The sequence below is a fragment of the Pelmatolapia mariae genome, linkage group LG7, assembly GCF_036321145.2.
Source record: "Pelmatolapia mariae isolate MD_Pm_ZW linkage group LG7, Pm_UMD_F_2, whole genome shotgun sequence".
NCBI lineage: Eukaryota > Metazoa > Chordata > Actinopteri > Cichliformes > Cichlidae > Pelmatolapia > Pelmatolapia mariae.
The window spans coordinates 4,823,738-4,836,788 of NC_086233.1; the positions used below are offsets into that span (position 1 = coordinate 4,823,738).

General features: G+C 40.9%; 2 protein-coding genes across 2 annotated transcripts; one reads left to right on the forward strand and one right to left on the reverse strand.

Moving 5' to 3' along the window:
• Nucleotides 1–4,198: 4,198 nt before the first annotated feature.
• On the forward strand, nt 4,199–5,675 carry LOC134631905 (monocyte chemotactic protein 1B-like). Its single transcript, XM_063480474.1, has 3 exons — nt 4,199–4,332; nt 4,788–4,905; nt 4,995–5,675. Exons 1-3 carry the CDS (start codon nt 4,266–4,268, stop codon nt 5,107–5,109), a joined length of 300 nt encoding a protein of 99 aa, XP_063336544.1. The 5' UTR covers nt 4,199–4,265; the 3' UTR covers nt 5,110–5,675.
• Nucleotides 5,676–8,635: 2,960 nt separating this feature from the next.
• Nucleotides 8,636–9,838, reverse strand: LOC134631906 (monocyte chemotactic protein 1B-like). Its single transcript, XM_063480475.1, has 3 exons — nt 9,724–9,838; nt 8,972–9,089; nt 8,636–8,882 (listed from the first exon to the last, which is right to left on the reverse strand). Exons 1-3 carry the CDS (start codon nt 9,788–9,790, stop codon nt 8,768–8,770), a joined length of 300 nt encoding a protein of 99 aa, XP_063336545.1. The 5' UTR covers nt 9,791–9,838; the 3' UTR covers nt 8,636–8,767.
• Between the last annotated feature and the right edge of the window lie 3,213 nt (nt 9,839–13,051).

Consider the following 13,051-nt stretch of genomic DNA (forward strand, 5'->3'; position numbering starts at 1 on the left):
AATAATAAAAGCTCCTCAAAGAAGAAGTTTTTATCAATCGTATAATATACTTGAAACATTAATATTTTGTGATTAACCAACAGAGTATTAAAACTCCACAGGTTATGTCTTATCAACTTTAATCAGTGAAGCTTGTTTTTGTTTTTTGTCATTAGTTTCAGTCTCTGATTCACACAGTGAAAACAAAAACCTCTGACAAATTCCCCGAATGTTTTGCACAATCAGAAGCATTCAGAAGGGACTGCATGAGACAAAAACACCTGGAGAATGATGAGGAAGAGTTCTGTACCTTATCAAATGGACAGAAATGCGACTTTCTGCAGCACCTCATGATGTGGGTTGATGTGTCAGCATTGTGTCGGTGTTGTTTCTGGATCAACAAAACTAATGTTGCTCCATGTTCAACATACTTTTATAACATGGAAACATGGCCACGCCACACACCAAACTGTAACCCTAACTATGAACACATCCTAACCCCCGACCCTAACACTTACCGTAAATGACACCCTAACACTTTTTTAGATTTTTTTCCTGGGTGGACATCAGCAAGTCACAAAGCTATCGCATCATAGCAATTTGATTGGCTAAATGCTATGCTGATCCAGGAACAACACCAACACGCTGATATCAGAGAGACCTCATGGTGTTTGGATGTTAGCATCTACAAACATGAAAAAATGAGACAAGATCATACAACTCACAAAATCATCACTGTGAAAGTAAATGTTTGCTAGTGCATCTGTTGTGCTTCAGTAATAAAGTTCATTCCAAAAACCATTTTGTTTTTTATTTAACTATGTGCATCATTTGTACATCACACATTTACCAAAAGGTTGTAAACTAGAGGTCATCAATTTCATCCCTATAACAAAGAACAGATTACATTATTTAGACTTTAAAGTACAGACAATAGGTGACTTTATTGTTACATTTAATCAAATATAGAACATGTGTGGCTCAATCTATTACACCATATCACGTCATGTTATTTAGCATGCTGAATATTATATTAAAAATAAGTTTTAAACATAAAAGTTTTTTATTTCTGAATTGTCCTGCGCGTTAATTCATTTTGATTATTCCAGAAATTCATTGAGTGAATGAATCCTTGCAGTTCCGCTGCTTGTATCCACAGCCTCATTCCTTCAGTGGCAAGAACTGGACCACAACTGAGGTTAGGACCATAACCAACTGCTTTCCTTCCACACAGCTCTTTTTCCACCACAACACGTCGGTATAGCATCGGCGTCACTGCATACTTCATATCAATCTGTCAATCAGCACCATTTATCCCTTACTCATGAACAAAACCCAGTGATACTTAAATGCATTCACGTGAGGCAACAAGTTCCTGACCCAGAGTGAGCAGAGCTTTAAGGAACTCAGGACAAAACCTAACCATATAATCGATGGTTTGCTAAACTTGCCTCTTTGAACTCCCACACCTGAGTTTTTGCCACTGCCAGAGCCATGCTCTGCTTGGTCTGCTCGTAACTACCGGCTGTCTCATGAACTTGGGCCTTTTTCAGAGACCCCCATCGTACTCTCATTCAATATCTGGGTGTGCCACACCTGTCCTGTATAAGGCCAGGGGACAACATAATGTTGCTCTGTGTCTGCTGGATAAAGTAATATAAATATCTTGATCAATTACAGATTTGCTTTGTTTCTCTATTTTTTTTCTGTTACATTTGAAAAACCATATTTTATAATAATATTTTAACTCAAAACAGCAAATATAAACTCCCAAAATATTGAAGCGAAAGGAAATTATCCTTATAGTGTCTTATCATCTTATATATCTAGAATGATTTTATGACATTATGCAAGGTCACTTCACATACCTGACTCATACCTGGGCCTGCTATCACTACGTTATGTAGAAAACAAACCATGATATGAAACATACAGTAAGCCTGCAAAGAGATATGCAGGAAATGTCACTGGTTACAGAATATTGCAAAGGTGTTACATATTGTCCCTGCTAGGTTTCTACATGCTGTAAATTTAATCCAGACAGTAATCTTGACTTCAAATGAATCTGCATGCCAAGTTATCGCATAACGTTTGAGCATTTTATCCATAGACTTTATACAAAAAAATAGCAACCCAAACATCAGTACAAAGGATGAAGCTGAACATTTTGTCAGTTGTCGTCACATGGTAATCACAAGGTAGGCCCACCCTAAAACACACGCAGCTTTATGATCCTTGTTACACTAGTGGGAAACAAAAGTTACAATATGAATATTATGTGGTGTTCAGGTGGATGTGAAACTGTAACAGCTGAGACCATAAAACCAGCAGGAAAGTTTTCATTGAGGTCACAGAACAAAGAAGCTACAGTGCTGTTTTCCCATAGACTTCTACACAGCCAGACTTCATTCTGAAACCACAGGAGTCAACCACCCCTTGGTCATTAGAAGAAATGTAGGTTTAAGGCACTTTTCAGCCCTGAAAGCTACATCCATCTTCAACCCATTTAACCTTCACATGTTCACGAGACTGTGTTTGAGCCACATCACAAGAAAAAAGCTAGAATTTGAGGAAAATGTGTTTTGTTGTGGCCCTACTAGAGTACTCCAATACTCTAAAAACACCATCTTCTGTTGGTGTAGGAGTTTACTCAGACTCAGACACAGGCTGTGACTCATAATAAAAGTATATTACATTATATTACATTAGATTAAGCTAGCCTACTGGTTTAAATTCTCTTTTTAAGTCTGAGTGCAACTTATTTAAAAATACCACCGTGTCTGCAGCTGGAAGAATATTACAGCTGTATGCATCAAACCACATTCAAACTGCCTGATATGTTGATTCTAAACATAACCAACATGTAAACCCGTATTTACAGGGTTGGCTCAGATTCCAGCTCAATGTATGATGAACGAAATACATCCTAAAAACTGGATAATACTTAGCGCCGTATATCTGACATTTCCATTCAGTTCATATCAGTTAAATTTATATAGCACCAACAGTCGGCTCAAGTCACTTTACATTGTACAGTAAAGAACTTACAATAACGAAGAAAACCCCAACAATCAAAACTATGAGCAAGCACTTGGTGACAGTGGGAAGGAAAAACTCCCTTTTAATAGGAAGAAACCTGAAGCAGAACCAGGCTCAGGGAGGGGCCCCCAGCCTCTGCAACTGGTTGGGGGTGAGGGGAGAAAAACGTTACTTACTGTAATAATAATGACTTTAATTATTTTGAAAACCATAGGGCTATTTTGAAATAAACAGAAATGATTCCTGATGCTTCCCATGAATTTGTTGTCCTCATCTGATTTACATTTTATTGTTTAAGAAACACACGAGTGTGTGAGACATGAATGCTAAATTTAGCTCAAACTTTCCAAGTTCATGTGAATGTTGCTGGCTAAACACTCAATCAGTGTGACACCATATGCATGCATAACATCCATGTGGTGTCTCTTGTACTTTCAAGGGTTATTACTGAGAAAAGTCTCCTGTGTGATTCCACAGCTTGTCTATCAGACAGCCAGCACTATGACACTCACCACAGGTCATGACTCTCATGGGAACCTTTGATATATTCCAAACCCACAATAAACTTTCATCCTAGCAGTCATAGGAGTCAAAAAATCCAAACGTGTTTTACTACATTCCACTCATTCAAGTCATTCTCCTGCTACCTTTTGCTGTGTCCTTGTTTATTTACATAATTACTGGCTGGAAGTTTGTTGCTCAGTTGGAGATCCCTGTTGTATCTGTGCTCAGTCTGTTTATTAAGTTGCCCATTGGACTCCTTATATTGTCTGGATACTCATATGGCCTGTATCATCATTGAACTGTGGTTGCTCTCCTGTGTTTCACACCGCACCAACGATAAAAAGTGTAATAATAAAGAGCAGATTATGCAGATGAGAGAGAGATCAGATTTGTGTAGTTTTGGTCACATCCTCGCTCATGTGAGACGTAATTAATAAGGAAACTCTATGTGAAAAAAACAGTTCCTCATTTTAGTTTATCACTGAAACAGTTTATATAGAGAACCGAAAGCACAGAGAAAAAAAGCCCACACAAAAAATACCCTCTGTAGTAAAATGGCAAAAGTCACAGCCACGTCATGGATATTCCCAAGATGCAAAGTGGGGTCTCCCCGCTTCTTCTTCCAACTGTATAAATGTGAAGCAGGTGGACAGCAGTGACACAGCACAGAGAACAAGCCGACAGAGCTCAGCTGAGACTTTAACCCACTGCTGCAACACGAAGCCAAAAAAACAAACTTCAGGATGGCCGCTCCTCGTCTCGCTCTGTCTGTGGTTGTGCTCATGCTGGCTGTCATCGCTCTGACTGAGGGTAAGGCTCGTTTTAATTAAGAGAGTTTTAAATTTTTGGGTATGGAAACCAAAACAAATATTAAATATTGAGATCTAGCCCTGAATATACATGCATTAAAAATGCAAAGACATACACATAGTAACTCATTAGTTTGATTTCCTGTATTACTGGTGATGAGTAGTCCCTATTTTCCATAAATATTAAAACACACACAGAGAATTAGTGCAGCAAATAATATTAACATATTACTTCATAGATACAGTAAACAGAGGACAGGTCACATGACAAATCTGACCACTTCATAACTCAGGGGAACAAATGAGCAGTTGCACAGTGTCGTCAACTAAAAATACAGTATCAGATGTGACCTCACACCAGCCAGCAGGAAGCTGAATCGGAACAAAAACCAAGAAGCAGATGATGTGGTGCTGTGTCAGTGGCTCAGTTGTTAACTTGTTCCTGTTTGTTTGCAGGTATGCGCGGTACTGGCCCAAAAAAGTGCTGCTTCCGCTTCAATGACCAGGAAGTGCCTAAAGGAAAAGTGGTCAGCTACGTCAAGACCAGCCAGCGCTGCTCCAAGCCCGCCATCCTGTAAGTACACAACCTCACAAACATACATCACCACCATCACCAAACCTGCCCCTCCATCCTCTGACTCTCCTCTTTCTGTGAACCTTCAGGCTGAACACAGTGGCAGGCCGACAGCTGTGTGTCAGACCTTCGGCCCCCTGGGTGAAGCAGCTCATCAGCTACCTGGATGCCAAAGCCGTCCCAGGAGAGACATCCAACCTGTAACCATGGAAACTACTGTGGAAGAGCCTTCGTGGACAAAACCTGGAGAGTTTTTATGTTTAAATGCTGGCAGTTTTTAAGCTATAACCAAACAGCAGCTCTTCTATCTACATGCTGAATCTGTACCTCATAATGTTATAGTTACATCCTGAGTACAGGTTTCCAGTGGGTCAAAAAATTTAGGAATGATCTTTCTGCAGTCCAACGATTTTGTGTGTGTGCTTGTTTACACTGCCATTCTTTTAATACTGATATTTAACATTTCTGACTATGAATGTTTTATGATATTTTACAGAACAAGTGTGTTTTTGCTTAATGCAACACTGAAAGTCTGACCGTAAGCACTGTGATACTTTGAAGTGTAATCTGAAATGACTTGAGAAGCTGTTCTTTGTGAAGAGCAGTGCCTCCCACCTCCACATGGTGTCATCAGTAAACAGCAGAGTATAAGCTATGGGCTGCAGCACTGTTCCTGCACTGTGGGCAGTTCGCTTGGTTTATATGTAAAGTCTGAGTAAACATTTTTTGTTTTGCATGCTTATGCTACTAAGTGTACTCTTTAAATTAAAGTTACAGGATCAACTAAAGTTTGTCTTTGTCATCCTGTGTTTTGTTGCATACTGCAACAACTCATGTCACTTAAATAGACACCAGAGCAACTTATGATAGCACTGATAATATGATACCCTCTTGCTGGAGATCACGTTGATGGATTTGTGTTAAGTGTTCTTGCAGCCCTCCAGTGGGTCCTATAAGGCAGTGTTTCCCACACACTTTGCCGTGGCACATAGGTGTGCTGTGAGAAATGATCTGGTGTGCTGTGGCAGATTATCTGGTTCCACCTGATTAGTACTATAAGGGCCTGTCTCAATATGCGTACTTGTGCGTATTTGCGGTCTCGTGGACTCGTGATACGTCATCAGTCGTAGACCAAGTAGTATTCTAATTCAAAGGGGGTGTCCAAATTTATAGGCTGCATCCTCCTGCATCCTTCCGGCCTACCCGGCCTTCGGAGGACTCGGCCCACGTAGACCGCAGTGGCTGGGTCCTCCGAAGGCCGGGTAGGCCAGAAGTGAGAGGCTGTGAAACTGGACGGTCTAGCCTTCAGATTTGCGTCACCAGCTGGAGTTGAATAAACAGCCATCTCCTCCTTGCTGTCTAAAATATAACAGGACACTGGTGTAAATTCTCGATCATCTCACACTTCAGTTTAATCACTTTTCTATTTATTCACCTGTAATCTCAGCCAAACCGATTTACTCACGAAGAAATAAAACACTGAAAAAAGCCAATCAAGAACATTTTTAAGTTATCTAAGTGACTTATATATATATACTTATATACTTATATATCATTATATATCAGCGAAAGACTGCGGGGGGGTTGAAAATGATGTGCTGGGAGTTCACTGTTCTTGCCCTGGCTAGCTATCGAGCTGGTGTGTAACAGACATCTCCGAAAACGTCAGAGCACTTTTGCAAATATGTCTTGACAAACTGAGGAGATATTTGAAGTTTACACAGCTAGATTCTTGCCTGAAAATATCTTACAAGTTTATTTTGTGACCCAGAAAGAGTAAAAAGAGTAATATTAAAACTTATTGGCGGCCGCCATTGTTGGAAACTGGAATTGGCTGGGCCGCACTATGAATTCTGGGATATGGTGGGCCACGAAGGATACACCTGACCCATCCTTCAAATCTGGGGAAAAGGAGGATGCATTTGTCACTTGCATTTGGAGGAGTCTACGCATCAGGACAGCCTTTGTTGCATTGCTGTGACATAATTGGCCTACACATGCGGCTTCAGGAGGATGAAGCCCATGAATTTGGACACCCCCAAAGTACGCATCAAGCCGAGAAAGCGGAAAATTCCCTGATGTGTTCTCGCTCCGCCCATTTTATTGGGCATGCATCAGTGGTGACTTGTGTTGCAGCCCGTTCACACTCCCGAGGCGTAATATAGTGACGATTTGTCAAGTCCCGAGACGTTCCTGAGGCACCCGAAAGGTGACCTTCTGCATTCTTATGCCACGTGCCGGCTTATGGATGAAACCCAGCAGAATGACGCTCCTGCGGTAATCCACATCCCACCCATGTATTGCAGCCCTAACCCTAACCTTATCCCTAACCCATAATCTTATCTAACCTATCTAACCTTAACCAGGACTTTAATGATGTTAGATAGTGTTTTCCAAAGCAATTTAAGTAAAACGAACGTACATGTGAAGATTCATTCCAAACGGTTCTCATGTTTCCTCATTTTTCCAATCTTGTAAAATAGGGACATGTTAGGTGCGCAGAAGCGTAAAATACTGACGATTTGTCACCTAGCGTAAAATGTTACGCTTTGGGAGTGGGGAGTGTTGTGTGTGGACTTGGTAAGCTAAATATCCCAGAATGCATTTCGATCAAAACTCAAATACGGCATTGGTGGAGAAGCACAGATCAGCACAGCTCAATTTATCAAGACATCACATATTCGCAAAAGTGCTCTGACGTTTTGGAGACATCTGTTAACCGCCAGCTCGATAGCAGACCGGGAGGTCAAGGCTCATTAGAGCCCAGCGAAAACAGCGGACTCCACCCCCCGCGGTGTTTCGCTACTCCGGTTAAACATGATATATAAGTGTCTTATATAACTTAAAATGTTAATGTTTGGTTTATTTCAGTGTTTTATTTGTTTTTGAGGAAATCGGTTTAGCTGAGATTAAAGTAAAGCTTCATAACATATTAATTACAGTTAAATTAAGAGGGGAAGGCAGTAAAAATTCCGGAAATGTGACATCATCAAGTACGCTGGCGTTACAATCGAACAAAACGCGAGTCCGTACTGGCGTTATCACAAAGTCTCCCGTGCGAACTTACAAAGTCCGGACTTTGTGATAACGCGAGTACGGACTTGTGTAATTGAGAATTGAAAAAGGGCATCTGAATCACAAGCAAGCAAGGATTTGGTTAAATGTTATTTCTTTTTATTTTAAACAAGTGAAGGTTGAACTCTACACCTCCAGAGGACTATCAGTAGTTGTTCTGTTGTCTATTTAAGTGACACGAGCTGTTACAGTCTGTAAGAAGACACACAATGACAAAGTTTCACTGATCCTTTATCCTTCATTTTAAAGTGAAGTTATCAGCACAATCATAAAAAACACAAATACTTAAGTTTTACATGAAAAACAAGCGAACTGCCCACAGTGCAGGAACAGTGCTGCAGCCCATAGCTTATACTCTGCTGTTTACTGATGACACCATGTGGAGGTGGGAGGCACTGCTCTTTCACAAAGAACAGTTTCTCAAGTCATTTCAGATTACACTTCAAAGTATCACAGTGCTTACGGTCACACTTTCAGTGTTGCATTAAGCAAAAACACTCGTTATTCAGTATAATAAGATAAATATTCAAAGTCAGAAATGTAAAAATATTAAATATCAGTATTAAAAGAACGACAGAGTAAACAAACAAAGAAATGTTTGGATTGGAGGAAATTATTCCTATTTGCAAATGAATCTCATAATTATGTCTTTAAGTATAAGAATATCTGATACAGATTCAGCATGTAGACAGAAGAGCTGCTGTTTGGTTATACAAACTTCCAGCATTTAAACATATAAACTGTCCAGGTTTTGTCCATGAAGGCTCTTCCACAGTAGTTTCCATGGTTACAGGTTGGATGTCTGTCCTGGGACGGCTTTGGCATCCAGGTAGCTGATGAGCTGCTTCACCCAGGGGGCCGAAGGTCTGACACACAGCTGTCGGCCTGCCACTGTGTTCAGCCTGAAGGTTCACAGAAAGAGGAGAGTCAGAGGATGGAGGGGCAGGTTTGGTGATGGTGGTGATGTATGTTTGTGAGGTTGTGTACTTACAGGATGGCGGGCTTGGAGCAGCGCTGGCTGGTCTTGACGTAGCTGACCACTCTTCCTTTAGGCACTTCCTGGTCATTGAAGCGGAAGCAGCATTTTTTGGGGCCAGCACCGCGCATACCTGCAAGCAAACAGGAACAAGTTAACAACTGAGCCACTGACACAGCACCACATCATCTGCTTCTTGGTTTTTGTTCCAATTCAGCTTCCTGCTGGCTGGTGTGAGGTCACATCTGATACTGTATTTTTAGTTGACGACACTGTGCAACTGCTCATTTGTTCCCCTGAGTTATGAAGTGGTCAGATTTGTCATGTGACCTGTCCTCTGTTTACTGTATCTATGAAGTAATATGTTAATATTAAGTTTAATGCTGCATTACATTAATTATTTTCATATTGCACATTAGAATGGACTCTTTATCTTAGGAAAACTAGTGAATGTTACAGCTTTAATGGTTCATGACTTTAGCTTCAGAAATAGAATTTCTTTCTAGTGACTCCTATGAATGAAAAAGATTGAAGAAAAGTTTCATACATTGTTTATCAAAAATAAAATCAATAGCTTGCTATTAATGGTCTATTACTTTGTAAATAAAACAGCCAAAACAGTTGCTGTAAAAATTATTTTTGTTTTTCTCAAGAAAAAAACATAATCATGTTTATTGTTATGTAAACTCTGAATATTCTATTAATACTGAATTCAAGTTGTTTTTTATCACACAGTGTAAATGTCAGATCATTAAAATGAGCCTTACCCTCAGTCAGAGCGATGACAGCCAGCATGAGCACAACCACAGACAGAGCGAGACGAGGAGCGGCCATCCTGAAGTTTGTTTGTTGGTTTCGTGTTGCAGCAGTGGGTTAAAGTCTCAGCTGAGCTCTGTCGGCTTGTTCTCTGTGCTGTGTCACTGCTGTCCACCTGCTTCACATTTATACAGTTGGAAGAAGAAGCGGGGGAGACCCTGTTGTGCATCTTGGAAAAAATTGTGACGTGTCAAGTTTCACTAAAACGAGGAACTGTTCAGTTTCCCTTTTTAGTATGCCTCTCTATCACACTGACACTGCAGACCTTTCATTGTTGATGCAGTGTGAAACAGTTCAATGTTTATAAAAAGGACATATCAGTATTCAGACATGCATTTGTTTAACCCAGAGGAGTTTCCCCTATATATGGATTAGTATGGACTTAGCTGCCTGTTGCGTTCTCTTTATGCTAAGAGCAGTCCCACCTTTCAGCCACTTTGCACATTTGGAGCTTTTCTAGGATAGACTTTTATTCTGAGTCGATTCCCGTGTCTGAGTCCAGCTGTTGTGAAACTGTAACAGTTACAGCAACATAAGGTGATAGTTGTTTTACATTATTGGAGCGCTCTCATGGGGCAACTTTATATGAAGAAGAGCAGAAACAAATGTTCCTCAGATTTTAAGTTCTTTTCCTGCAATGTGGCTGAAACACAGTCTGGTGAACATCCAGACAATCAGTTAATAGAAGAAGATGAAATGGGTTGAAGATGGACTTCAGGAGATTTCAGGAGTGAAAAGTCCTGAAATCACCAAAGCATTTGCTCATAGCAGGTCATGTGACTGTGGGGTTTTCTATGTTTACTTTGTATTATTGTAGGGTCTTTATCTTATAAAGTAAAGCGCTTCGAAGCAACTGTTGTTGTGATTTGGCGCTATATAAATAAAGTTGAATTTAACTGCCTTAAACCTGCATTTTTTCTAATAACCAACAGGTGGAGCCACTCCTGTGGTTTCAGAAAGAAGTCTGCTATAAACGTCACTGTAGCTTCTTTGTTGTGTGACCTCAGTAAAAAGTTTCCTGGTGGTTTGATGGTCTCAGCTGATATTTTCAAGTCCCCCGAAATATCACATAATGTTCATTTTGAACGTTGTGGTTCCCACAAGTGTAACAAGGATCATAAAGCCAGGTGTGTTTTAGGGTGGGCTTACCTTGTGTGGTTAATAAATGCTGAGAACTGACAAAAGTCTCAGCTTCATGCTTCACACATACAGAACTATCACTGGGTGATGTCTGGGTGGCTGTGTCCACCTGTTGTATTTGTTTAATATACAGTCTGTGGATAAACTAGTACTAAAAACTGTCTGTGCTGAATTTTTAACATGTGTAGAAAAGCAGCAGGGACAATGTGCATCACCCTCACAATGTTGTGTAACAGGTGACATTTGTCATGCACATCTGCAAGCAGGCTAACTCCATCCATCACCTCTCTGTCTCTTCTTTTCACCGTCACCACTGAAAACAAGAAGAGGCTCAGAGTTGATCCGTGATGTAATCCCGCCCCCACCCTCAACCGGTCCGTCTCTCCTACCGCACACCTCACCACTGTCTCGCTTTCGTCATACGCGTCCTGCACCACCCTCACATACTTCTCTGCCACTGCAGACTTCCTCACACAGCACCACAGTTCATCTCTTGGCATCCAGTCATATGGTTTGTCTAGATTCACAAAGACACAGTGCAACTCCTTCTCTGTCCTTCTCATCTCCTGTACTTCTGACTACTTTCTTCATGTCCCTACCTCATCACTTACTGTGATTCTATTATTAGAAACCTTAAGTTAGACACTTTGTGAGCTCAATCGATTGTATTCCACATGAGTATCCAGCGTGTGGACAGGAAGGAGAGATGCAGTCGTAGATGGCTCTGCAACTTCTCTCATTCTGTCATCCTTCAACAACCCATCCCCATAAAGACTGTGTCTGCTCCCAGTCCACCTAATTATAGACCGTAGGGCCAGTAATGTTGTGGGGATGGAGCTGGACTCCTTCAAGGTGGTGTCGGAGAGGCGGATGTTGTCCAAGATAAAGACAATGTTGGATAACACCTCCCACCCACTCCATGACATGCTGGTCAGTCACAGGAGCACGTTCAGTGAGAGACTGAGATTACCGAAAAGCACCACTGAACGACACAGGAAATCATTCCTGCCTGTGGCCATCTCCCTGTACAACTCCTCCATCTAACACACTGTATACTGCAACAGCTACACCCTTCTTGCACATGTTCTTTTTCAGCTATTTATTAATAAGTGACTTTTATGTATATATATGCCTGTATATATTGTGCTATTCTTAGTTAGTGTATTGTCTGTCTCTGTTAATGTTTGTTTATAATGGAGCACTGTAACAAAAAATAATTTCCCCTAGGGATCAATAAAGTATTCTGATTCTGATTCTGATTCTGAAAATGGTTAATGCTGCACTTCATGAGGGAGAAATGCAGCATTAACCATTTTGCTATTGTCGGCAGCATAAAAGCTTTTTGTGGCTAAAACCACCTGCTTGAATCATCCAAGGACCTGCTTGGAACAGTTATCACCAATCCATCAAAATGAGATCTAATCAGATGATGTCTTTGAGCACAGCAAATTCATCTTAATAATTTGGTTCACTTCCTCTACATTACAAAGGTAAGTTAAAGGATAAATGTCCTACAGGCCTTTCTGGATGGCATAGGGACAGTGAATGAGTCCAGGCTAGGCTGGATCTCTGATGGTGTTCTTGGCTTTTAAGGCTCCACCTGAGATAGATTTCACACAGTTTGGCCGCCGGCTGTTTTTATGATGTGCTGGAGAGCTCTCCTGTTCAGAGATGTGCAATTAATATACCATGCTGTGATGCAGTATGATGACAGATGCTGTGGTGGACCTCTGAAATCTGACCAGCACACAGATCTGTGGTGATTAGTAGAAACGTAGCTTTTCAATTTCAATTTCACTTATTTATATAGCGCCAAATAACAACAACAGTCCCCTCAAGGCACTTTATATTGTAAGGTAGACTCTACAATAATAGATACAGAGAAAAATTTAACAAACATGTGACAACCTATGAGCAAGGACTTTGGCGACAGTGGGAAGGAAAAACTCCCTTTTAACAGGAAGAAACCTCCGGCAGAATCAGGCTCAGGGAGGGGCGGGGCCATCTGCTGCGACCGGTTGGGGTGAGAGAAGGAAGACAGGATAAAGACATGCTGTGGAAGAGAGACAGAGATTAATAACAAGTATGGTTCAATGCAGAGAGGTCTATTAACACATAACGACTGAGCAAGGTGACTGA

What these genes read in the sequence shown, in the direction of transcription:
- LOC134631905 (XM_063480474.1), top strand. Translation starts at nt 4,266, where the DNA reads ATGGCCGCTCCTCGTCTCGCTCTGTCTGTGGTTGTGCTCATGCTGGCT. An exon ending in TGTCATCGCTCTGACTGAGG is followed by an intron (nt 4,333 to 4,787) that starts GTAAGGCTCGTT and finishes GTTTGTTTGCAG; the next exon opens with GTATGCGCGGTACTGGCCCA. An exon ending in TGCTCCAAGCCCGCCATCCT is followed by an intron (nt 4,906 to 4,994) that starts GTAAGTACACAA and finishes GTGAACCTTCAG; the next exon opens with GCTGAACACAGTGGCAGGCC.
- LOC134631906 (XM_063480475.1), bottom strand. Translation starts at nt 9,790, where the DNA reads ATGGCCGCTCCTCGTCTCGCTCTGTCTGTGGTTGTGCTCATGCTGGCT. An exon ending in TGTCATCGCTCTGACTGAGG is followed by an intron (nt 9,090 to 9,723) that starts GTAAGGCTCATT and finishes GTTTGCTTGCAG; the next exon opens with GTATGCGCGGTGCTGGCCCC. An exon ending in TGCTCCAAGCCCGCCATCCT is followed by an intron (nt 8,883 to 8,971) that starts GTAAGTACACAA and finishes GTGAACCTTCAG; the next exon opens with GCTGAACACAGTGGCAGGCC.